This window comes from Scyliorhinus torazame, chromosome 1 (genome assembly GCF_047496885.1).
Source record: "Scyliorhinus torazame isolate Kashiwa2021f chromosome 1, sScyTor2.1, whole genome shotgun sequence".
Taxonomy (NCBI): domain Eukaryota; kingdom Metazoa; phylum Chordata; class Chondrichthyes; order Carcharhiniformes; family Scyliorhinidae; genus Scyliorhinus; species Scyliorhinus torazame.
In genome coordinates, this window is record NC_092707.1 from 390,220,951 (window position 1) to 390,247,729 (window position 26,779).

Consider the following 26,779-nt stretch of genomic DNA (forward strand, 5'->3'; position numbering starts at 1 on the left):
TGAGCACATTTCTATATTTCCCTTGGTGACCTTTCTCCGATCATAGAAGAGAATCCCTGCAGTGCATTTAGCCCATTGCGTCTGCACCTACCCTCCGAAAGAGCACTCCACCTAGGCCAATGCCCCCACCCCAGTAACCTCATCTAACCTTTTTGACACTAAAGAGGCAATTTAGCATGGCCAATCCACCTAACCTGCACATCTTTGAACTGTGGGAAGAAACCGGTACACCTGGAGGAAACCCACAGACACGGGAGAAGTGCAAACTCGACACAATCACCCAAGGCTGGAATTGAACACGGGTCCCCAGCGTGGAGGTAGCAGTGCCAACCACTGTGCCGCCCCTCATCAGAAATACCCTTGGCAAAGCGGTTTTCTTTTTTAAAAAAATATATTTATTAAAGTTTTTTAACACAATTTTTCTCCCTTACAAACAATAACCCCCCCCCCCCCCCCCCCAACAAAAAAAAACAAAAAAAACGAGAAATCACGCAGAGCAAGATATATACATGGCAAAATGATATATTTACACAGCTTTGTACACTGGCCCTCACCCGTACGTGCCAGTTTCCCCAACCCTTCATGTTATCTCTTGCTCATCCACCCTCCCAGGCAGCCCCCCCCCCCCCCCCAAAGGCTGCTGCAGCTGCTGACCGACCTTCCTCTAACGCTCCGCGAGATAATCTAGGAACGGTTGCCACCGCCTGTAGAACCCCTGCGCAGACCCTCTCAAGGCGAACTTAATCCTCTCCAACTTTATGAACCCAGCTATATCATTTATCCAGGCTGGGGGGCTTCGCCTCCTTCCACATTAGCAAGATCCTTCGCCGGGCTACTCGGGACGCAAAGGCCAGAATGCCGGCCTCTTTTGCCTCCTGCACTCCCGGTTCGTCCACTACTCCAAATATTGCTAGCCCCCAGCTTGGCTTGACCCGGACTTTTACCACCTGAGATATTGCCCCCGCCACTCCTCTCCAGAACCCCTCCAGTGCCGGGCATGACCAAAACATATGGACATGGTTCGCCGGGCTCCCTGGGCACCTTCCACACCTGTCCTCTACCCCAAAGAACCTACTCAACCTCGCCCCCGTCAAGTGCGCTCTGTGGACCACCTTAAATTGTATCAGGCTGAGCCTGGCACGCGAGGAGGAGGAATTAACCCTACCTAGGGCATCAGCCCACAGACCTTCCTCGATCTCCTCCCCTAGCTCCTCCTCCCATTTACCCTTCAACTCTTCTTTCAACTCCTGGTGTATTTCCGACACCTTGCCCTCCCCGACCCATACACCCGAGATCACCCTGTCTTGAATTTCTTGTGCCGGGAGCAACGGGAATTCCCTGACCTGTCGCCTCACAAAAGCCCTCACCTGCATATATCGAAAGGCATTTCCCGGGGGTAACTCGAACTTCTCCTCCAGTGCCCCTAGGCTCGCAAACGTCCCGTCGATGAACAGGTCCCCCATTCTTCCGATCCCCGCCCGATGCCAGCTCTGGAACCCCCCGTTCATCTTCCCCGGGACAAACCGGTGGTTACCCCTGATCGGGGACCACACCGATGCTCCCATTGCACCCCGGTGCCGTCTCCACTGGCCCCAGATCCTTGGCGTTGCTGCCACCACCGGGCTCGCGGTATACTTTGTCGGCGAGAGCGGCAGAGGTGCCGGCACCAATGCCCCCAGGCTCGTTCCTTTACAGGACGCCATCTCCATCCTCTTCCATGCCGCCCCCTCTCCCTCCATAACCCACTTGTGGATCATCGCCACATTTGCTGCCCAGTAGTAGCTCCCCAGGTTTGGTAGCGCCAACCCTCCTCGGTCCCTACTGCGTTCCAGGAATCCTCTCCTTACTCTCGGGCTCTTATTCGCCCACACAAACCCAATAATACTCCTGCCTACTCTCTTAAAAAAGGCCTTAGTGATCACGATGGGAAGGCACTGAAACACAAACAGAAACCTTGGAAGGACCACCATTTTGACCGACTGCACTCTACCCGCCAGCGAGAGCGGTAACATGTCCCATCTTTTGAAATCCTCCTCCATTTACTCCACCAACCTCGTCAGATTCAGTTTGTATAGGGTCCCCCAACTCCTGGCTATCTGGATCCCCAGATACCGAAAGCTCCCCTCCGCCCTCCTCAGCGGTAGGTCCCCTATCCCTCTTTCTTGGTCCCCCGCCTGTAATACAAAGAGCTCACTCTTCCCTACATTGAGCTTATAGCCCGAAAACGCCCCAAACTCCCTTAGAGTCTGCATGACCTCCACCATCCCCTCCATTGGATCCGCCACGTACAGCAACAGGTCATCCGCATATAGCGACAGCCGATGCTCTTATCCCCCTTGGACCACCCCCCTCCATTTATTAGACTCCCTCAATGACATGGCCAATGGTTCGATCGCCAATGCGAACAACAGGGGGGACAGGGGGCACCCCTGCCTTGTCCCTCGGTACAGTCGAAAGTACTCCGACCTCCGCCGATTTGTCACTACACTCGCCAACGGGGCTCTGTAAAGGAGCTTAACCCAATTGATAAACCCTACCCCAAACCCAAACCTACGCAGCACCTCCCAGAGGTACTCCCACTCTACTCGGTCAAATGCCTTCTCCGCGTCCATAGCTGCCACTATCTCCGCCTCTCCCTCCTCCGATGGCATCATTATCACGTTTAAGAGCCGCCGCACATTGGTGTTTAGTTGCCTGCTATTTACAAATCCTGTCTGGTCCTCGTGGATTACCCCCGGGACACAGTCCTCGATCCTCGTGGCCAACACTTTTGCCAGCAACTTTGCATCCACATTGAGGAGCGAGATTGGCCTGTACGATCCACATTGCAGTGGGTCCTTGTCCCGCTTTAGGATCAAAGAAATTGTCGCTTCTGACATTGTCGGGGGCAGGGTCCCCTCCTCTCTTGCCTCATTAAAGGTCCTCACCAGTAGCGGGGCCAACAGGTCTGCGTACTTCCTGCAGAACTCCACCGGGAATCCATCCGGTCCCGGGGCCTTCCCCGCCTGCATGCTCCCCAAACCCTTGCTCAGCTCCTCCAACCCAATTGGTGCCCCCAAACCATCCACCTCTTGCTCTTCCACCCTCGGGAATCTCAGCTGATCTAGGAATCGTCTCATCCCCTCTTCCCCCGCTGGGGGCTGGGATCTGTACAGCTCTTCATAAAAGGCCTTGAATACCTCGTTTATTTTCGTCGCACTCCGAACCGTGGCTCCCCTTCCATCTTTGACTCCCCCTATTTCCCTCGCTGCCATCCTCTTACGGAGCTTGTGTGCCAGCATCCGACTAGCCTTTTCCCCATACTCGTAGGTCGCCCCCTGCGCTTTCCTCCTCTGTGCCTCCGCCTTCCCTGTGGTCAACAGGTCAAACTCCGTCTGGAGCTGTCGTCTTTCCCCAAGTAATCTTTCCTCCGGGGCCTCTGCGTATCTCCTGTCCACTCTCAAAATCTCCCCCACTAACCTCTCCCTTTCCATACCCTGTCTTCTCTCTATGAGCCCTAATGGAAATGAGCTCTCCCCTGATCACCGCCTTCAACGCCTCCCATAACACCCCCACCCGCACCTCCCCGTTGTCGTTGGCCTCCAAGTACCTTTCGATACACCCCCTCACCTTCCCACACACCACCTCGTCCGCCAGCAGTCCCACATCCAGCCGCCACAACGAGCGTTGTTCCCTCTCCTCTCCCAGCTCCAGTTCCACCCAGTGCGGGGCATGGTCCGAAACGGCTATAGCCGAATACTCCGTCCCCTCCACCCTCGGGATGAGCGCCCTACCCAGAACAAAGAAATCTATCCGGGAGTAGGCTTTGTGTACATGGGAGAAGAAAGAAAATTCCCTGGCCTGCGGCCTTGCAAACCGCCATGGGTCCACTCCCCCCATCTGATCCATAAACCCCCTAAGTACCTTGGCCGCTGCCGGCCTCTTTCCAGTCCTTAATTTGGAGCGGTCCAGTGCTGGATCCAACACTGTATTGAAGTCCCCACCCATTATCAGGCCTCCTATCTCCAGGTCCAGAATGCACCCCAACATGCGCTTCATGAATCCTGCATCATCCCAGTTCGGGGCGTATACGTTTACCAACACCACCCACGTCCCTTGCAGCCTACCGCTCACCATTACATATCGCCCTCCATTGTCCGCTACAATAGTCTTGGCCTCAAATGACACCCGCTTTCCCACCAATATTGCCACCCCTCTATTCTTCGCGTCCAGTCCCGACAGGAATACCTGTCCTACCCATCCCTTTCTTAGCCTGACCTGGTCCGCCACCTTCAGGTGTGTCTCTTGGAGCATGGCCACGTCCGCCTTCAGTCCCTTTAAGTGCGCGAACACTCGAGCCCTCTTCACCGGCCCATTCAGGCCCCTCACATTCCACGTTATCAGCCGGATTGGAGGGGCTCTCACCCCTCCCACGCCCCGCCGACTAGCCATCTCCTTTTCTGGGCCAGTCCCGTGTCCACGCCTCACTCACCCTCCAGTCCCCCAGAGGGGGGACCCCTGTCCGGACCACCTCTTCTGTGTCCCATTCCCTTTCTGCCAGTGCAGCAGCAACCCTTCCCCCCCCCCCCCTTCCCCCCGCTAGACCCCTGTCTAGCTTTTTTGCTCCACCCATGTCACTCTCGTAAGTCAGCTGACGCCTGCTGACCCCGGCTTCCCCCGCCGTCCCATTGACCTCCCCGTGTGGGAGTCTCCCAATCCATATGCATTCCTTCGTTCCCCTTCCCGCACGCGGGAAAACACCCCGCGCTTTCCAAAGCCCGCTCCGCCCCCTCTGGCGCAGCTCCTGTCGCGGCTTTGTCTCTCTCCCCCAGCCCATGTAACATTTCCTGCGCGTGATTGACCCCCTATATACAACAACCATCACACATCAAACCCCAAAACATCCCCCCCACCCTCTCAAACCCTCAGTTAGAGTCCAACTTTTCGGCTTGTACAAAGGTCCACGCCTCTTCAGGCGTTTCGAAGTAATAGTGTTGGCCCGTGTATGTGACCCACAGTCGCGCTGGCTGCAGCATTCCGAATTTCACTTCTTTCCGGTACAACGCCGCTTTGGCCCGGTTGAAACCCGCTCTCTGCTTTGCAACCTCCGTGCTCCAGTCCGGGTATATTCGGATCTCTGCATTGTCCCACTTACTGCTCCGCTCCTTCTTGGCCCATCTCAGGACCCACTCTGTCCGTGAACCGGTGGAACCTCACCACCATCGCCCTTGGCGGCTCATTTGCCTGGGGCTTCTTCGCCAGCACCCGATGTGCCCCGTCCAACTCCAGCGGCCTCGAAGGGGCCTTCGTGCCCATCATCGCCTCGAGCATCGTGCTCGCGTATGCCCCGGCATCAGCCCCCTCCACTCCCTCAGGGAGACCCAGGATTCGCAGATTCTTTCTCCTCGACCTGTTCTCCAGGTCTTCGAGTCTTCCCGCCCACCACTTGTGTAGCGCCTCGTTCTGCTCCACTCTCACCGCCAGGCCCACGAGCTCGTCCTCGTTCTGACTGACTCTTTTCTGTACTTCCTGGATCTTAGCTTCGTGGGCCTTCTGGGTGATCCCGAGTCCTTCAATTGCCGAAAGCATAGGCGCCAACATCTCCTTGCGCATCTCCTCGCGCTGCTCCTCGAAGCAGCGCTCGATGAACTCCTGCAGCTCCCCTTTGTCCCTGGCCGCCGCCATTTTGTTTTCTTTCCCTCGCTTCTCCCGTTGCTCCAGTGCCGCTCCTTTGGCCGTTACACTTCTGGTCCGTTTTATCTAAGTTGGAGGGGGACCTCTCTCTTCCCTTCCCCACGGGTTGTGTCAAAAAAAAAAAAAAAAAAAAAAAGTTCCGTTGGGGCTCTTCTAACGAGCCCGAAAGTCCGTGGTAGAGGGAGCTGCCGAATCGTGCGGCTTAGCTCAGCATAGCCGCAACCGGAAGTCGAGAGGGAATCCTTTTGGCAGTGTTCACTTCACCAGTCTGCCCCAAAAAGTCTATGGAAACTCCTGAAAAAGGTCTGAGAGTCGGTTCCAGACGGGAGCTGCCGAATGCGCTACCTACTCCTCCATGGCCGCCACCGGAAGCCTCGTCCCTGCTTCTTCAATGGCCTTGGTAGATCTTTTCACAGTTGTTTCCTCTGCTGCTAGAATTCACCTTTGATAGAGTCAAGTCAGATTGCAGCTTTAAGCTTGCCCTTCCCCCGCCTGCATGCTGGAAGAGGCTTTTGTCTATTCCTATAGCTCAAGCCAAATCTTTTACTGTTTCTGCCAGGTCTGGTAGCCAAAAGACATAACATTCCTGGGGGACACTGTCAGGGGTATGCTGCAGTCTTCTTCCCACACCGGGAAATGTCAAACAAATGCCGTGGGGGCCCTGTAAAAGAGCCCAAAAGTCCGTTCCAAGCGCGAGCTACCGAATATGCGACCTAGCTCTGCATAGCCGCACCCGGAAGTCGCAAAGCGGTTTTCAATACGCAAATCTTTCCCCACTCCCTCACACTACCATTTGCTGTTTCTTACAAATTTATTAAAACCCATCCACCATTGCCTTTTACAATGGTGAAGGGTGGGTGAGTTGTCTCCCCGTTATGATAATCATTTTCTTCGGGGAGTGGGGGGAGGAAAGAGGAAGAAAAAGAAGAGATGCAATTTCCCCATCTTCATTCATTGTCTTAGAATTTACCTCAGGGAAAAACAACTCAATAACTAAGCTGAACAAACATCCATCTTTTATTGGTTAGAAGCGTTTAGTTTTTATTCCAAGTCCGACTTATATTATATACAATTTTTAAAAACCGTGTGGATAGTCAGAGGCTTTTTCCCAGGGTAGAGGGGTCAATTACTAGGGGGCTTAGAGTTAAGGTGCGAGGGGCAAGGTTTAGAGGAGATGTACGAGGCAAGTTTTTTACACAGAGGGTAGTAGGTGCCTGGAACTCGCTACCGGAGGAGGTGGTGGAAGCAGGGACGATAGTGACGTTTAAGGGGCCTCTTGACAAATACATGAATAGGATGGGAATAAGAGGGATACGGAACCCGGAAGTGTCGAAGGTTTTAGTTTGGACGGGCAGCATGGTCAGCGCAGGCTTGGAGGACCGAAGGTCCTGTTCCTGTGCTGTACTTTTCTTTGTTCTTTGAGTGTAGTACTACTCAGTAGAGAAGATGCGCAATTTACCAGGCTGTGATGCAGCCAGATAGGATGCTTTCTCTGGTGCATCTGTAAAGGTTGGTCAGGTCAATGTGGACATGCCGAATTTGCTTAGTTTCCTGAGAAAGTTGTTGCGCTTTCTTAGTCATAGCATTGACGTGGGTGGACCAGGACAGATTGTTGGTGATGTGCACACCTAGGATGTTGAAACTGTCAACCATCTCCACCTCGGCCCATTAGTATGTACGATACTTTGCTTCCTGAAGTCAATTGCCAGCTCTTCAGTTTTGCTGACATTGAGGGAGAAATTGTTGTTACACCACTCCACTAGGTTCTCTATCTCCCCCACTGTATTGACTCATTGTTATTCGAGCTTCGACCCACTACAGTCATGTCGTCAGCAAACTTGTAGATGGAGTAGAGCCAAATCTTTTCACTAAGTACTGTGTGTATATGGAGTATAGTAGGCAGCTAAGTATGCAGCCTTGCGTGGCCGCAATATTGAGGACTATCGCGGAGGAGGTGTTGTTGTTCATTCTCACTGATTATGCTCTATGGGTCAGAAGGTAGAGGATCCAGTTGCAGAGGGAGGAGTCAAGTCCTAGGTTTTGGAGCTTTGATATCAACTTGGCTGGGATGGTGTCGAAGGCGGAGCTGTAGTCAATGAATAGGAGCCTGACATAGGAGTCCTTGTTTTTTTTTTTACTGTTTGTAGTCCTCAACCCTTTCCCTGAAGATGCTTGGTCCTGCTGAGGCATGTGCTTAAAGTTGCCGGTAATCTTCCATGACTGTAACCAATTGGTTATGTTTCACGTAAGCCTCAGCCCTATCCCTAGACAAGGACCATATGCACAGCAGTAGTCATTCGATGGCATTCAAAGCACAGGCTGTCCAAGAAGATGAAGCTACCCAGGAATTTCCTCACTGAGGTGCTAATAGCTTTTTTAACTTTGGAGTTGTAACTGCAAACACATTTTCATAAGATATGAGTCCAAGTCAAATTGTGACTATTGTCTTTGACATTTTATGACCTATTGATAATAATTTATTGAAAGAAAAAGGCTCTTGGACACAGAATATTCAGAAGACAGTCTCAAAGTCAAAACTTAAACTTTCAATTGTCGGAGAGGAAATGTTTCGCACATTCAGAAATCTTGGTGCCCAATTCTATTTCCCCCCCCCCCCCCCCCCAATTAATGGGCAATTTAGCATGACCAATCCACTTACCTTGCACATCTTTGGGTTGTGGGGATGAAATCCACGCAGGCACGGGGAAAATGTGCATACTCCATATGGACAGTGACTCAGGGTCAGGATGGAACCCGGGTCCTTGGCGCAGTGAGGCAGCAGTGCTAACCACTGGACCTCCGTGCTGCACCCGAGAAATCTTTTAGAAGGTTTTTATTCACTCTCTTTCCCCCCCCCCCAAGTTCTGCTGAAGGTCTTGGAGTCATTATGGCACAGAGGTAATTCAGGTAATCGAGACTCTACTGATTCTAATGGGGAAATAGATTGCAGACAGTGTCAACACTCGAGGACATGAGCGAATGAATCATACATCATGTGTGAGTTTAAGGCAGCGAAGCCAGTCAGTCAAGTCATGGAGAACCTTGCAGTCAGTGTTGCCCTCACTTGGGTTCTACACATTCCATCAGGGGGAGCTGACTAGCAAAAAAAGAGCTGGGTTTTTTTCAGTTCCATTTCCCCACTCTCCCCCTCAGTCACTCAGGAAGAAGCCATGGGGAGCATTCCAGCTACTTTATGAACCAAATATTGCACATACCTTGTTAAAATTGTGGTACTTCCAACAGATCTCTGGTATTTTTACCTGAACGAATGGGTTGATTGATTAAGTAATAATAATATCAATTAACATTTCAGGAATACTAATGACAGTTGAAGGGCCAAATGATAATGACAGGCTGTACAACTATGATGATTTGTGCTAGCTTTACACTGGGAGGTTTCAAACAACAAAAACACTTAATATTTTCAAACTTTTCTGGCCAGAGATGTTTGTGTTCCGCAAATGGTAAAAGTAATAAACAGGAACATAAACTGTTCATTACCGTAGTCATGATCTTGAAATCATTGAATCATAGAATTTACAGTACGGAAGGAGGCCATTCGGCCCATCAGGTCTGCACTGGTTTTTTGAAAGAGCACCCTCCTTAAGCCCACACCTCCACCCTATCCCTGTAACCCCACCTAACCTAAGGGCAATTTAGCATGGCCAATCCACCTAACCAGCACATTTTTAGACTGTGGGAAGAAACCGGAGCACCCGAGGGAAACCCACTTGGAATGAAAAATGAAAATATGTTCGCATCCCTGTCAGTATGCAGTGTGGAGAGGTAATGTTGCAAATATTATCTATTCCCGAGACAGACATGGCTATGAAGACGCAGATTCTAAAAGAAAACAGTAAGTTGGATCTGCGAGTATTGCATTGCATAGCTATGTGTTGTCTGCTTGCAGCAACAATTTTACCTGGCCTAAAAGTGAACATTGTGTGAATTTTGCTAAGGACGGATATAACCCTTTAAGGAATGCATTAGCTGATTGACAGAGCGTGGTTTTCACGAGCATTTTCAGCACAATTGCTGCGTGCCGAGAAAAAATGGAACCAGGAAGATGGATTTTAGGAGACCAGATATGTGCAATAACAACACCTTCCACAACAGCATCCACATGCTAATTTAGAATTGACGAAACGTTCAATTTCACAGTGGTACTGCCACCAACACGAACAAGTATGGTTCTCGTGTACGGCTGCCAATCAGACAAGGCTACACTTTGGGGATTTACAGGCCATGTTAGTGCTGTGAGCCTGTGGAGCACAAGGTTTCAAACATTCAAAGCACTGTTGCTTTGCATCGCCAGGGTGTCAGGTTCTATTCCCAGTTTGGGTCACTGTCTGTGCGGAGTCCGCACATTCTCCCAGTGTCTGTGTGGGTTTCCTCAGGGTGCTCCGGTTTCCTCCCACAAGTCCCGAAAGACGCGCTGATAGGTAAATTGGACATTCTGAATTCTCCCTGTACCCGAACAGGCGTTGGAATGTGGAGACTAGGGGCTTTTCACAGTAACTTCATTGCAGTGTTAATGTGAGCCTACTTGTGACAATAAAGATTATTAAATTATATCCTTTGATCCCCTTCGTCCTAAGTGCAATATATCTAACTGCTTCTTGAAACCATACAATGTTTTGGTCTCAACTACTTCCTGTGGTAAAGAATTCCACAGGCTCACCACTCTGGATGAAGAAATTTCTCCTCATCCATGTCCTAAATGGTCTACTCCGTATCCTCAGATTAGGACCCCTGGTTCTGGACACATCCACCATCGGGAACATCCTTCCTGCATCCATCCTGTCCAGTCCTGTTCGAATTTTAAAGGTTTCTATGAGATTTCCCCCTCATTCTTCTCAACTCCAGAAAATACAATTCTATCCGATTCAATCTCTCACCGTATGTTAGTCCTGCCATCCCAGGAATCAGCCTGGTAAACCTTCGCTGCACTTCCTCTATATTAAGAACATTCTTCCTCAGATAAAGAGACCAAAACTGCACACAATATTCCAGCTGTGACCTCACCAAGACCCTGTATAATTGCAGCAAGACATCCTTGCTCCTGTACTCTAATCCTCTCACAAGGAAGGCCAGCCCACCATTTGCTTTCTTTACCACCTGCATGCTTACCTTCAGTGACTGGTGAACGAGGACACCCAGGTCTCGTTGCAAATTCCCCTCTCCTCATTTATGGCCATTAAGATAATAGTCTGCCTTGGTTTTGTTACCAAAGTGGATAACCTCGCATTTATCCAAATTATACTGCATCTGCCATTCATTTTTCCATTCATTCAACTTGTCCAAATCACGCTGAAAGATCTCTGCATCCTCCTCACAGCTCACCCTTTCCCCAACTTGGTGTCATCTGCAAATTTGGAGATATGACATTTTGTTCCCTCATCTAAATCATTAATACATATTGTGAATAGCACGGGTCCTAGCACCTATCCCTGTGGTACCCCATTAGTCACTGCCTGCCGATTTAAAAAGACCGTTAATTCCTACTCCTCATTTCCGGTCTGCCAACCAGTTTTCTATCCATCTTAATACACTACCCCCAATCCAATGCGCTTTAATTTTACACACCAATCTTTTATGTGGGACTTTGTCAAAAGCCACCTGAAAGTCCAAATACACCACATCCATTGGCTCTACTTCATCAATTCTACTGGTTACATCCTTGAAGAATTCCAGTTAGATTTATCAAGCATGATTTCCCCTTCATAAATCCATGCTGACTGTGTCCGATCCTGCCACTGTTTTCTCAGTGCTCTGTTATAAAAACTTTGATAATGATTCTAGTATTTTCCGCACTACTGACGTCAAGTCTAATGGTCTATAATTCCCTGCTTTCGCTCGACCTCCCTTTATAAATAGTGGACTTACAAGGGGCTTGTTTAGCACAGTGGACTAAACAGCTGGCTTGTAATGCATAACAAGGCCAGCAGCGCGGGTTCAATTCCCGTATCGGCCTCCCCGGAATCTGGCGACTAGGGGCTTTTCACAGTAACTTCATTGAAGCCTATTTGTAATAATAAGCTATTATTATTACATTAGCCACCCTCCAATCTGCAGGAACTGTTCCGCAGTCTATAGAATCTAGGAAGATGGCCACCAATGCACCTAGTATTTCTAGAGCCACCTCCTTCAATGCCCTGGGATGTAGATTATCAAGCCCTGGGGATTTATCAGCCTTCAATCCCATCAGTTTCCCCAAAATTGGACAGCACAGTAGAACAAGTGGATAGCACTGTGGCTTCACAGCGCCAGGGTCCCAGGTTTGATTCCCTGCTGGGTCACTGTCTATGCGGAGTCTGCACATTCTCCCCATGTCTGCGTGGGTTTCCTCCGGGTGCTCCGGTTTCCTCCCACAGTCCAAAGACATGCAGGTTAGGTGGATTGGCCATGATAAATTGCCCTTAGTGACCAAAAAGGTTAGGAGAGGTTATTGGGTTATGGGGATAGTGTGGAAGTGAGGGCTTAAGTGGGTTGGTGCAGACTCGATGGGCCGAATGGCCTCCTCCTGCACTGTATGTTCTATGTTCTAAAACCATTTCTCTGCTGATATTGAGCACCTTCAGTTCCTCCTCACTAAACTCTGAATTCCCCAACATTTCTGGTATCTTGTGTGTGTCCTCATTTGTGAAGACAGAACCAATGTTTTTAGTTGCTCAGCCATCTCTTTGTCCCTTATAATACATTCCCCCATTTCTGACTAAGGGACCTATATTTGTCTTCACCAATTTTGTTCCCCTCACGTACCTATAGAAGCTTTTACAGTCAGTTTTTATGTTCCCTGCAAGCTTACTTTAGTACTCTATTTTCTCTTTCTTAATCAATCCTTTGGTCCTTCTGAGTTATAAACCACTCCCAATCCTCAGACCCGTTATTTTTCTTGGCCAATTTATATGCTACTTCCTTGGATCAAATACTATCCCTAATTTCCTTTGTAAACCATGGACTGGCTACCTTTTCCGTTTTACTTTTCTGCCAGACAGGAATACACAATTATTGCAGTTTCTCCATGCACTCTTTGAATATTTGCCATTGCCTATCCGCTGCCACCCCTTTAAGTAACATTCCCAACTGATCATAGCCAACTCACACCTCATTTTATCTAGTTTCCTTTGTTAAGATTCAGGACCTTAGTCTCAGAATCAGCTACTTCACTCTCCATTTTGATGAAAAATTCTATCATATTATGGTCGCTCATCCCCAAGGGGTCACGCACAACTAGATTGCCAATGATAACAATGACTACACTTCAAAAGTACTTTATTGGTATTGATCAAGTTATTCGCTGGTTAAATTTCTCAAATTTAGGGTTTTTTCCAGATGCAACTCAGATATACAGATTTCATATACTTTGAAAAAACTATTTTTTGATATATGCAAGTTCCTCCACTAAAAAAGGCAAATGTAAAAAAAGTCAAATTGACCTTGCATGCAGTAAAGACAGCACAGGATTTTGTTTTGTTTATTATAAAATGTACAAGTGACCAATCTTTGCTATGTCAATGAAAGACTTGGTATGACTTACCTTAGTTTCCCAAGAGAATGGAGCTGAGTGTTCATCTTGCCATGTAATGTCCTAAAATTGCAAAATAGAAAGTTAATAAAATGTGTTTCATAGCCTCAGGATGTCACAAAGTACTTTACAACCAATTAAGAATTTTTAGAGCACAGTCACTGTTGTCGGAGGAAATGCAGCAACCAATTTATACTTAGTGCGACAAAGTGAAGTCATACAAACAGCAATGAGATAACAATCAGATAATTGACAATAATATTGGTCAGGATGCCAGGTGAATTGTTTCATAAATCCGTTAAGTCCACCTGAGAATGCAGACAGGGCATCAATTTAACCACTTGTGCACCAACAATCCCTCAATATTGCACTAAAGTGTCAAATCTACTCTAGATCATAGGATCAAACCTCTGGATTTGGGCTTATGCCTCCAACCTCCTGTCTCAAGTCGAGAATGCAGTACACTGAGCCACGGCTAACACCAAGTAATGTCTGAAGTAAGCGTCAAGAACTTTTGCTGCTCAAAGATGATCGCAGAGGACCAAACGGGCTTTTGTCAAGGGTAGGCAGCTCACAGCAAACATCAGGCGGCTGCTGAAAGTAATAATGACCCACCCCTGGGAGAGATCATCAGAGGTGATCGTCTCCTTGGACTCGGAAAAGGCCTTCGACAGAGTCGAATGGAAATACCTCCTCGAGGTACTGGAACGGTTTGGGCTGGGAGCGGGGTTTACCACCTGGGTGAGGCTCCTGTACAATGCTCCCAAAGTGAGCGTCCAAACTAACGCTCCCAAAGCGAGCGTCCAAACTAACACCATCAGCTCTGAATGCTTCCAGCTGCAGAGAGGAACAAGACCGGGCTGCCCCGTCCCCACTCTTGTTCGCGCTCGCGATCAAACCCCTGGCGGAACGCGAAAAGCTGGAAGGGAATCCGGGGAGAGGAGACAGAGAGCACAGAGTCTCACTCTATGCAGATGACCTCCTCTATGTCTCAAAGCCACAGGAGGGACTGAAGGCAATACTGCAAATACTGAAAGAGTTTGGAACCTACAAACTTAACCTGGGCAAAAGCGAGGCATTCCCAGTGAACCCAAACGGGGGAGGAAGAGAGCTGAAGGGGCTCCCGTTCAAAATCAGAACAGATTCCGTTACCTGGGGATCCAGATAGCCAGAGACTGGACACAGATCCACAAGTGGAACCTGACCAGCCTGGTGGAGGAAGAAGAGACCTTCAAAAGGTGGGGTTCACTCCCACTCTCCCTGGCGTGGAGTGTGCAGACGATCAAGATGAACGTACTGCCAAGGTTCCTTTTCCTGTTTAGATCCATCCTGATCTTCATCCCCAAGGCCTTTTTCCAAAACATAGACAGTTTAATCATGGCGTTTGTGTGTGTGTGGGGGATGTAAGAACCCGAGAATTCCCAAACAGATACTGCAAAGAAGGAAAATCAAAGGAGGCCTGGCCTTACCAAACCTACAATACTACCACTGGGCAGCAACGGCAGAAAGAGTGAGGGGATGGGTACAAGAACCCGACACAGATTGGGTATAAATGGAGGAGGCTTCCTGTAAAGGAACGACCCTCCGGGCCTTGGCCACAGCAGCACTCCCATCCTCCTCAACAAGATACACAACGAGCCCAGTGGTAGCGGCCACGCTGAGAACGTGGACCCAGCTGAGACAACATTTCGGGATAACCAAAACGTCCCCCATGGCTCCCATATGCAGCAATCACAGATTCCCCCCCAGCCATGCTGGATACCACCTTCAAAAGATGGAGGCGGGATGGGGGCACACTGACAGTCGGGGACTTCTACATAGGGCACAGACTGGCGACACTAGACGAACGGACGAGGAAGTGGAAGCTAGCAAAAGGACAAGAAATGAGACACCTCCAAATAAAACACTTCCTCCGCGAAGAGAAAGTAGGGTACCCTGGGGCCCCAGAAACCACACTACTAGAGGACCTGATAGGCACAAGCAGCGAGAAGGGGGGGCTATGTGGGAAAATATACGGACAACTACTGGACAGAGCCCGGACTCCACCAGACAAAAATGGGAGGACAAACTGGAGACGGAGATGGATGGGGACTCTGGAGCGAAGCACTGAGCAGGGTGAACTCCACCTTCTCCTGCGCAAGGCTAAGCCTAATGCAGCTCAAAGTGGTGCACAGAGCGCACCTGACCAGAACTCGAATGAGCAGGTTCTTCCCGGAGGTGGAGGACAAATGTGAGCAGTGCCAGAGGGGCCCGGCCAACCACACCCACATGTTTTGGCTTGCCCCAAGCTTGCTGGGTTCTGGACAGCCTTCTCCGAGGCAATGTCCAAGGTTGTGGGGTGAGGGTGAAGTCATGCCCAATAGTGGCAATCTTCAGGGTATTGGAGCAGCCAGAGTTACACATGGGGAAGGGGGCCAACGCCCTCGCTTCCCTAATCGCACGCCGGAGAATCCTGCTCGGCTGGCGATCGGCAGCACCATCTACAGCTGCAGACTGGCTCGCTGACCTTTCGGAATGTCTCCACCTGGGGAAGACTAAGTGCGCCAGCCGAGGGTCAGAGGAAGGCTTCCTGGATACTTGGGGGCAGTTTGTCGGTCTGTTCCAAAACCTGTTCGAGGCCAGCAACATTGAGTAACCTAAAAAGAATTATTTAAAAAACACCAAGATAGATGAGGTACCGAAAGACTGCGAAACCCTGGGGGGGGGGGGGGAAGGAAGGTGGGGAAAACCACAAGCGATTGGGGGGGGGGGGGGGGGGGGAAAACGACACACACCTTTCCACCCCCCCACCCCCATTCTGTCCGTAAAATAAAAGAAAAGCACAGCCGAAGCCGGGGAGGGGGGGGGGGGGGAAAGAGAACCATAGACCGACCCAGAGGGCAACAAAGTGCACATGGGGTCAATTAAACGAAGGACAAACTAAACCTCTCTGTATAATAAAGGAAATAAGCGCGGGCGAGAAAAATGTGATGTGTATATGTATACAACTGTTTACTAATATGGGAAATGCCAATAAAAAGATTTTTTTTAAAAAAAGAACTTTTGCTGCTCATCCAATTTGTTTTCTTATTTTGCCTTTTTACTCTTCATTTTACCATATTTCATAACCTCAACCATTGTATTATTTTATATTTCAAAATAACGTTTTAAGTCTTTCCTTGCAACACTAATGGTTGGTCAAATTAACACTCTACGAGCCTTTGATTTCTCAATGGTCTTATTCTTTGAATAAGAAAAGCTTGTCCACAAACACGATCTGAATTTTCAATTGTTGTTAGATATCAAAAAGAAAGACCATTAGCTTTAGCTCAAACCTTAGCACCTATGTTAAAAATTGTTTAATTGAAGCTTCCGGGTGCGGCGATGACCAGCTAAGTCGCACGTTTCGGCAGCTCCCGGCGGAACGGACTTTTGGGCTCTTAATAGGAGCCCCATCGGCAATTTTAATGGCAAATAACACTGTGCGGTAATCCAGAAGGGAATCCCCCCTGGACACGGATGGAAAAAAGAGAGGATAAGTAGCCGGATTGCGGTGGATCCTCAAGAGCAGCGGCCAGGAAGGCAGGCACAAAGCAAGATGGCGTCGGAAGGAGGCAGTTTAATATGGGGCCCTGACCAACAAGAGTTCCTGCGGCGTTGCGTAGATGAACTCAAAAAGGAGATGAAGGAGGAGCTGTTGGCCCCGATATTACAAGCGATTGAGGGGCTAAAGGAGGAGCAAAAGACCCAGGAACAGGAGCTTCGGGTCGTGAAGGCAAAGGCTGCTGAGAATGAGGACGGCATACAGGGCCTGGTGGTGAAAACGGAGATGCACGAGGCACAACACAAAAGATGTGTGGAAAGGCTGGAGGTGCTGGAGAACAATGCGAGGAGGAAGAACTTAAGGATTCTTGGTCGTCCCGAAGGTGCAGAAGGGGCGGACGTCGGGGCATGTGTGAGCACGATGCTGCATTCGTTAATGGGATCGGAGGCCCCGACGGGTCCGCTGGAGGTGGAGGGAGCCTATCGGGTTATGGCGCGAAGACCGAGGGCTGGAGAAATTCCTCGAGCAATAGTTGTTAGATTTCTCCGATACAAGGACAGAGAGATGGTCATCAGATGGGCCAAGAAAACTCGGAACAGTAGGTGGGAGAATGCGGTGATCCACGTGTATCAAGATTGGAGTGCGGAGGTGGCGAGAAGGAGGGCAAGCTTTAATCGGGCCAAGGCGGTGTTGCATAAAAGGAAGGTCAAATTCGGAATGTTGCAACCGGCAAGACTGTGGGTCACACATCTAGGGAAACACCACTATTTCAACACGGCAGACGAGGCGTGGACATTTATTGTCGAGGAGAAGCTGGAGTGAGCAGGCCAGAAAAAGAACGTTTGGGACAAAAGTGGGGGGGTGAATTTGTGGGATAAGGGGGGAAAAGGGGGAAGAGAGGACTTCCCAGATTGTTAAACCTGCGACCCTGTAACTTCGCTCTCTTCCCCATGTCGTGGGGGAGGGGGTGAGGGAGGATGAGGAGCTGTGGGCGCCGGCCATTGGGGGCAGGGCCAAAAGGGGAAGCGCGGGCTTTGCTCCCGCGCTATGGTAATCATGGCGGGAACAGGGAAGCAGGAAGGAGGGGGCCTCGCACAGTGTGAGCCGAGGTCACGGGGGGAAGCCGAGGTCGGCCAGAGTTTGCTGACTTCTGGGAGTAACATGGGGGGTGCAATTACGCTAGCTTGGGATCTAGCGGGGGGGGGGGTTAACTGGGTTGCTGCTGCTGGGGAGAAGGGGGAGCTGGTATGGGATGGGGGGGTCGGGGCGGGGGCGCCTGGGGGGGGATACAGCTACGTGGGAACCCGGTGAGGAGCTGGATTGAAAAAGGAAATGGCTAGTCGTCAAGGGGGGGGGGGGGGGGGGGGGGGGGGAGGTAAAGAGCCCCCCCAACCCGGTTGATCACGTGGAATGTGAGAGGGCTGAACGGGCCGATTAAGAGGGCACGGGTACTCGCACACCTAAAGAAACTTAAGGCAGATGTGGTTATGCTTCAGGAGACGCATCTGAAGCTGACAGACCAGGTTAGACTTCGCAAAGGATGGGTGGGGCAGGTGTTTCATTCGGGGCTAGATGCAAAAAACAGGGGGGTGGCCATACTAGTGGGGAAGCAGGTAATGTTTGAGGCAAAGACTATAGTGGCGGATAGTGGGGGCAGATACGTGATGGTGAGTGGCAAACTGCAAGGGGAGGCGGTGGTATTAGTGAACGTGTATGCCCCGAACTGGGATGATGCCAATTTTATGAGGCGTATGTTAGGACGAATCCCGGACCTAGAAGTGGGGAAGTTGGTAATGGGTGGAGACTTTAATACGGTGCTGGACCCAGGGCTGGACAGATCGAGGTCCAGGACCGGAAGGAGGCCGGCTGCAGCTAGGGTGCTTAAGGATTTTATGGTGCAGATGGGAGGAGTAGATCCCTGGAGATTTAGTAGACCTAGGAGTAAGGAGTTTTCGTTTTTCTCCTATGTACATAAAGTATTTTCACGAATAGATTTTTTTGTTTTGGGAAGGGCACTGATCCCAAAGGTGACGGGGACGGAGTACACTGCTATAGCCATCTCGGATCATGCTCCACACTGGGTGGACCTGGAGATAGGGAAAGAAAAACAACAGCTTCCACCCTGGAGAATGGACATGGGATTATTGGCAGATGAGGGTGTGTGTTTAAGGGTGAGGGGGTGTATTGAAAGGTACTTGGAAATTAATGATAATGTGGAGGTACAGGTGGGAGTGGTCTGGGAGGCGCTGAAGGCAGTGGTTAGAGGGGAGCTGATATCTATTAGGGCACATAAAGGAAAGCAGGAGGGTAGGGAAAGGGAGTGGTTGTTGAAAGAACTTCTGAGGGTGGACAGACAATACGCGGAGGCACCGGAGGAGGGACTATACAGGGAAAGGCAAAGGCTACATGTAGAATTTGACTTGTTGACTACGGGTAAGGCAGAGGCACAATGGAGGAAGGCACAGGGTGTACAGTACGAATATGGGGAGAAGGCGAGTAGGTTGTTGGCCCACCAACTGAGGAAAAGGGGAGCAGCGAGGGAGATGGGGGGCGTGAGAGATGAGGAGGGAGAGATGGAGCGGGGAGCGGAGAGAGTGAATGGAGTGTTCAAGGCATTTTATGAAAGATTATATGAAGCGCAGCCCCCGGACGGGAAGGAGAGAATGTTGTGCTTTCTGGATCAGCTGGAATTTCCTAAGGTGGAGGAACAGGAGAGAGTGGGGCAGGGAGCACAGATTGAGACGGAGGAAGTAGTGAAAGGGATTGGAAGCATGCAGGCGGGGAAGGCCCCGGGACCAGACGGATTCCCAGTTGAATTCTATAAGAAATATTTGGACTTGCTGGCCCCGCTACTGATGAGAACCTTTAATGAGGCGAGGGAAAGGGGGCAGCTGCCCCCGACTATGTCAGAGGCAACGATATCGCTCCTCCTAAAGAAGGAAAAAGACCCGCTGCAATGCGGGTCATACAGGCCCATTTCCCTCCTGAATGTGGATGCTAAGATTCTGGCCAAGGTAATGGCAATGAGGATAGAGGATTGTGTCCCGGGGGTGGTCCATGAGGACCAAACTGGGTTTGTGAAGGGGAGACAGCTAAATACAAATATACGGAGGCTGCTAGGGGTAATGATGATGCCCCCACCAGAGGGGGATGCCGAGAAAGCATTTGATAGAGTGGAGTGGGATTATTTGTGGGAGGTGTTGAGGAGATTTGGCTTTGGGGACGGGTATATCAGGTGGGTACAGTTGCTGTATAGGGCCCCGATGGCGAGCGTGGTCACGAATGGACGGGGGTCTGACTATTTTCGGCTCCAGAGGGACGAGGCAGGGATGTCCTCTGTCCCCGTTATTGTTTGCATTGGCGATTGAACCCCTGGCCATGGCACTGAGGGGTTCCAGGAAGTGGAGGGGAGTACTTGGGGGGGGGGGAAGAACACCAGGTATCTCTGTATGCGGATGATTTGTTGCTATATGTGGCGGACCCGGCGGAGGGGATGCCAGAGATAATGCGGATACTTGGGAAGTTTGGGGATTTTTCAGGGTATAAACTGAACATGGGGAAAGGTGAGTTATTTGTGGTGCATCCGGGGAAGCAGAGCAGAGAGATAGAGGATTTAGCGTTGAGGAAGGTAACAAGGGACTTCCGGTACCTGGGGATCCAGATAGCCAAGAATTGGGGTACATTACATAGGCTTAATTTAACACGGTTGATGGAACAGATGTAGGAGGATTTCAAGAGATGGGACATGGTGTCCCTGTCATTGGCAGGTAGGGTGCAGGCGGTTAAAATGGTGGTCCTCCCGAGATTCCTTTTTGTGTTCCAGTGTCTCCCGGTGGTGATCACGAAGGCTTTTTTCAAAAGAATTGAGAAGAGCATTATGAGTTTTGTGTGGGCTGGGAAGACCCCGAGAGTGAGGCGGGGATTCTTGCAGCATAGTAGGGACAGGGGGGGGGCTGGCACTACCGAGCCTAAGTGAGTACTACTGGGCCCCCAATGTTTCAATGGTGTGTAAGTGGATGGGAGAAGGGGAGGGAGCGGCGTGGAAGAGATTGGAGAGGGCGTCCTGCAGGGGGACTAGCTTGCAAGCAATGGTGATGGCGCCGTTGCCGTTCTCACCAAAGAAATACACCACAAGCCCGGTGGTGGTGGCTGCATTGAAAATTTGGGGGCAGTGGAGACGGCATAGGGGAGGGACGGGAGCTTCGGTGCGGTCCCCGATAAGAAACAATCATAGGTTCGTTCCGGGGAGAATGGATGGGGGATTTGGAGCATGGCAAAGAGCTGGGGTAGTACAATTAAGAGATCTATTTGTAGATGGGACGTTTGCGAGTCTGGGAGCGCTGACGGAGAAATATGGGTTGCCCCAAAGGAATGCATTTCGGTATATGCAATTGAGGGCTTTTGCGAGGCAACAGGTGAGGGAATTCCCGCAGCTCCCGACGCAGGAAGTGCAGGATAGAGTGATCTCAGAGACATGGGGACGGTAAGGTGGCAGACATATACAGGGAGATGAGGGACGAGGGACGAGGGGGAGATCATGGTAAATGAGCTGAAAGGGAAATGGGAATAAGAACTGGGGGAGGAGATTGAGGAGGGGCTGTGGGCTGATGCCCTACCTAGGGTAAACTCATCGTACTCGTGTGCCAGGCTAAGCCTGATACAATTTAAGGTGCTACACAGGGCGCATATGACTGGAGCACGGCTTAGTAAATTTTTTGGGGTAGAGGATAGGTGTGCGAGATGCTTGAGAGGCCCAGCGAATCACACCCACATGTTCTGGTCATGCCCGGCACTACAGGAGTTCTGGGTGGGCGTGGCAAAGGTGTTTTCGAAGGTGGTGGGGGTCCGGGTCGAACCAAGCTGGGGGTTGGCTATATTTGGGGTTGCAGAAGAGCCGGCAGTGCAGGAGGCGAGAGAGGCTGACGTGTTGGCCTTTGCGTCCCTTGTAGCCCGGCGCAGCATATTGTTAATGTGGAAGGAAGCCAAACCCCCGGGGGTGGAGACCTGGATAAACGATATGGCAGGGTTCATAAAGTTAGAACGGATTAAGTTCGTGTTAAGGGGTTCACCAGGCGGTGGCAACCGTTCGTCGACTACCTCACAGAACGATAGCGGGAATGGAAAAGAAGTAGATAACAGCAGCAACCCGGGGGGGGGGGGGGGGAGGAATCGGACGGACTCTCAGGGAGGTTATTGTATATGTATAGGTATTTGGTATATGTAATCGTATATTGGATTGCTGGGTTGTATTTTTGGAGAGTATTTATTTTGGACAAGGCAGTTGCCATTTAGTTTTGTTTTTTGTTTTTGTTTATATATTACTTATTTATTTGTTTAAAACTGGCCACGGTTATTTATATTGCTTTATTGTTGTGTAAAAAAAACACTACGTATTGTTATGTTTGGCCAAAAAAACTTGAATAAAATTTTAAAAAATTGTTTAATTGCCTTTCAGTCACAAGAATGACAGAATGGGAAAGGTGCCTCAACTCAAAAATTCCCACAATCCTACTTCACTATTCTGCTACACGGCACACAAGGTTTAATAGTGCTCCATGAGGTATCATTTCCACTTAACTTACCTTTTGAAACCATGAATGTACTAAAAAGAATTCTGTACGTACTTTTTTTGATCATTTCTTATCCAGTGTAATTGAAGTTTCCTGCTGTGTATTTTTGCCACAATGGTAAGTAAATCTGACCAACGTACAGGGCTCACAAAATGTTCAACAAACAACATTCTTCGCAAGTATTAATTATATTATTCCTCTGCCAATAAAATATTATTACACCTAGCGGGACGCAGCTAGGGAGATCGGGGGAGTTAAGGACAGGGGAGGGAGCGTGGTGCGGAGTGTGGTTGGCATCAATGGTGTCTTCAGGGACTTCTACGAGGAATTGTACCGATCCGAGCCCCCACGGGAGGAGGGAGGGATAGGCCGTTTCCTGGACCAATTGAGGTTTCCAAAGGTGGAAGAGGGACTGGTGGCGGGACTGGGGGCCCCGATTGGGCTGGAGGAGCTGATCAAAGGGATAGGAAGCATGCAGGCGGGGAAGGCACCGGGGCTGGACGGTTTCCCGGTCGAGTTCTATAAAAAATATATGGACCTGTTGGGCCCGCTGTTAGTTAGGACCTTCAATGAGGCAAGGGAGGGGGGGCTTTACCCCCGACGATGTCCCGGGCACTGATCTCCTTAATCCTGAAGTGGGACAAGGATCCCCTGCAATGTGGGTCTTACAGACCGATTTCCTTGCTAAATGTAGGTGCCAAGGTGCTGGCGAAGGTCTTAGCCACGAGGATTGAGGATTGTGTGCCGCAGATCATCAATGAAGACCAGACGGGGTTTGTGAAGGGGAGACAGTTGAACGCGAATGTGCGGAGGCTTTTGAACGTTATCATGATGCCGGCGAGGGAGGGGGAGGCGGAGATAGTGGTGGCGATGGATGCTGAGAAAGCCTTCGATAGGGTAGAGTGGGGGTACCTGTGGGAGGTGCTGAAGAGGTTTGGGTTTGGGGAGGGGTTTGTCAGGTGGGATAAGCTGTTGTATGACGTCCCGATGGAGAGTGTGGCCACAAATAGGAGGAGGTCCAAGTACTTTTGGTTGCACCGAGGGACGAGACAGGGGTGTCCCCTGTCCCCCCTGCTCTTCGCACTGGCGATTGAACCCCTGGCTATGGCACCGAGAGAGTTGAGGAACTGGAGGGGGTTGGTGCGGGGTGGGGAGGAGCATAGGCTGTCACTTTATGCGGACGACCTGCTGCTGTGTGTGGCGGATCCGGTGGGAGGAATGCCAGAGGTAATGAGGATGCTTAGGGAATTCGGGGACTTTTCGGGGTACAAGCTCAATATGGGGAAGAGCGAGCTGTTCGTAGTTCAGCTAGGGGACTGGCAAGCTCCCACTAAAAAGGGCGGAGGGGAGTTTCAGATATTTGGGGGTCCAGGTGGCCAGGAGCGGGGGGGCCCTGCATAGGCTTAACTTTACAAGGCTGGTGGAGCAAATGGAGGAGGAGTTCAAGAGGTAGGACGCGTTGCCGCTGTCCCTGGCGGGTAGGGTGCAGTCAGTCAAAATGATGGTGCTCCCGAGGTTTTTGTTCCTGTTCCAGTGCCTCCCCGTGTTTATCCCGAAGGCTTTTTTCAGGCGGGTTAACAGGAGTATAATGGGGTTTGTGTGGGCGCGAGGGACTCCGAGGGTGAGAAGGGTGTTCCTGGAGCGGAGTAGAGATAAGGGGGGGGCTGGCGCTGCCCAACCTCTGTGGGTACTACTGGGCCGCCAATGCGACAATGGTGCGCAAGTGGGTGATGGAGGGGGAGGGGGCTGCATGGAAGAGGCTAGAGACGGTGTCCTGTGTGGGTACGAGTCTGGGGGCGCTGGCAACTGCGCCGCTGCCGCTCCCTCCAAGGAGGTATACCACGAGCCCGGTGGTGGTGGCGGCCCTCAAAATTTGGGGGCAGTGGAGGCGGCATGGGGGGGGGGGGAAGTTAGGGCCTCGGCGTGGACCCCATTGCGGGGGAACCACCGGTTCGCCCCAGGAAGAACAGGTGGAGGGTTTTCGGGGTGGCACAGGGCAGGCATACGAAAGTTGGGGGATCTGTTTGTGGACGGGAAGGTCGCGAGCTTGGGTGAGCTGGAGAAGTACGGGCTCCCCCCGGGGAACACCTTCAGGTACTTACAGGTAAGGGCGTTTGCCAGACGGCAGGTGGTGGAATTCCCACGGCTACTGCCACACACAGTACAGGACAGGGTGCTCTCGGGGGGGGGGAGTGGGGAAGATCTCGGAAACTTACCAGGTGATGCAGGAGGAGGAGGCCTCGGTGGTGGAGTTGAAAGGTAAGTGGGAGGAGGAGTTGGGAGAGGAAATCGAAGAGGGGACGTGGGCAGATGCCCTAGGGAGGGTGAACTCTTCCTCTTGGTGCGCGAGGCTCAGCCTCATACAGTTTAAGGTGCTGCACAGGGCACACATGACCGGGACAAGGATGAGCAGGTTCTTTGGGAGTGAGGACAGGTGTGTTAGGTGCTCAGGGAGCCCAGCAAATCACACCCATATGTTCTGGGCATGCCCAGCGCTGGAGGAATTTTGGAAGGGCGTAGCGAGGACGGTGTCGAGGGCTCGCAATATTTGGGGTGGCAGAGGAGCCGGGAGTGCAGGAGGCGAAAGATGCCGGAATTCTGGCCTTTGCGTCCCTGGTAGCCCGGCAAAGGATTCTCCTTCAGTGGAAAGATACGAGGCCCCCAAGCGTGGAATCCTGGATCAGCGATATGGCAGGGTTCATAAAATTGGAGGGGGTGAAATTCGCCTTGAGAGGGTCGGTACAAGGGTTCTTTAGGCGGTGGCAACCGTTCTTAGACTTTCTGGCAGAACGATAGACATTGGTCAATGGCAGCAGCAGCTCGGGGGTTTGCTTTATTTTTGTTTATGTTATTTACATTGGAAGGGTCTGAGGGGGTGTATACACCTGTTGTCTTAAGTCGGGGTGTTAATGTTAATTTATTATTTAGGTACGGGGGGGGGGGGGGGTTGCTTTGGAATTCCTACGTGGGTACGGCGGTTCCTCCCTACGTGGATAAGGCTGGGAGGGTCTAGAATCCCTGTACGCAAGTCTGGGTGTGTCTTGTTGGAACGTAACCCTAGGTGCGTCTTGTTTGTGCGAGTTACGTAATTGACCACGAGGTGGGTATGTATTGTAATGAATATTTTCTACTTCATTATCATCTCTTGAATCTATCCGTTGTTTTTGATAGCATTTTGCCATCCAGTGTCCTACTCTACCACAGAAAAGACATTTTGGTATTTCCTTACGTGATTTTAATGGAGCAAGGGTACATGTTTGCTCTGGCGCTGGTGGTGAAATTGTAGTTACTGCTGATATTCCTGCAGGTGCTGCAACAGCCGCCGCTGGAGCAGCAGGTAACATGGGCTGGATTTGAGCAATAGGCTGCATTTGAGCAGCTGCAGTGTTAAAAGTTGCCTGATTGTGCAAACCACGATCTATCTGAATGCATCGGTCAACTATGTCTCGGTATGTGCCAGCTATGGCCCAAGTTGGTAAAACCAAATTCAAGGCAGCAGAAACTTCAGGTTTAACACCGGCTATAAAAGCTGTTTTTAATGGACTTAAAGTGCTTGCATCCCATGTGTCATTTTCCTGGTCGAGTGTCATCCCTGAATATTCCATCCAAGTATGTAAAAATCTTTCCTCAAAATCCTGAATATCTTCATTATTTTTTTGAATGCAAGCTGTGATCTTAGACCAATTGGTCCTCGGAGGGCGAAATTTTAATAGCCAATTCTTGACTGCTAGCCAACCAGCTTCTAAATTTTGCAAATCGTCTCCAAGGGCAACTTCTACTTCATTTCTAATGGTTGAACTTATACGAGTACCTAGCATGATAGTCAGAATTTGTACTCTATCAAATGGGTGGAGACTGTAAATGGCTTGTAATCTGTGAATTCCATCCCATATTGTCATACCACCCTTTTTAGGGTGTGGAAGACCTTTGGACCATTCGTCAATTTTAGAAGGATCAATTTGTTCATGAACCCATTGGTGGTCAAATATGTTTTTAGTGATAGTTTCACCATCTTCTTTTTTTATTTTTGGTGATCTATTTTTTTGCTTTCAACTCTAACCGTTTGCGTTTTAAAGGGGCTAGTCGAATTACTATCTTTGTCTGATTCATCCGACAGAGAAAATTATTTATTTTTAACAATTGCTTTTTTAGATTGTGTTTTGTACTTAACCCTGTTGGGTTCTTTTTTCTTTCTCATTTTGTTATTGATATTTTATGAAAACCTTTAATAAAAATTATTTAAAAAAAAAAAAAAGAAATATTATTACACCTCGAGGACATGGTGTGCACTGGCGGTTGTTTATTTGGACAGTATGCTAGCAGAATAAACTGGGGGCTGGAACAGATTCTACATGCTACAAAGCAACTATTAGTCACGAAAAGCAATTCCAAAGCTCAAATCCAACACCAGCTCAGGTAGCAGTCATAAACCAACGTATGCCATTCAACTGGATCCTTTTGATAACTGCTTTCTAATCACTGAAA

At 50.1% G+C, this 26,779-nt stretch overlaps 1 protein-coding gene across 1 annotated transcript in view; it reads right to left on the minus strand.

The window, feature by feature from the left end:
• The window catches only part of c1h1orf198 (chromosome 1 C1orf198 homolog), a 44,776-nt gene that overhangs the window by 7,667 nt on the left and 10,330 nt on the right, over window positions 1-26,779 (minus strand). The window contains exon 2 of the mRNA XM_072513004.1: window positions 13,214-13,264. Within this exon, the coding sequence (XP_072369105.1) occupies window positions 13,214-13,264 (51 nt within the window). The remainder of the gene's footprint in view (window positions 1-13,213; window positions 13,265-26,779) is intronic.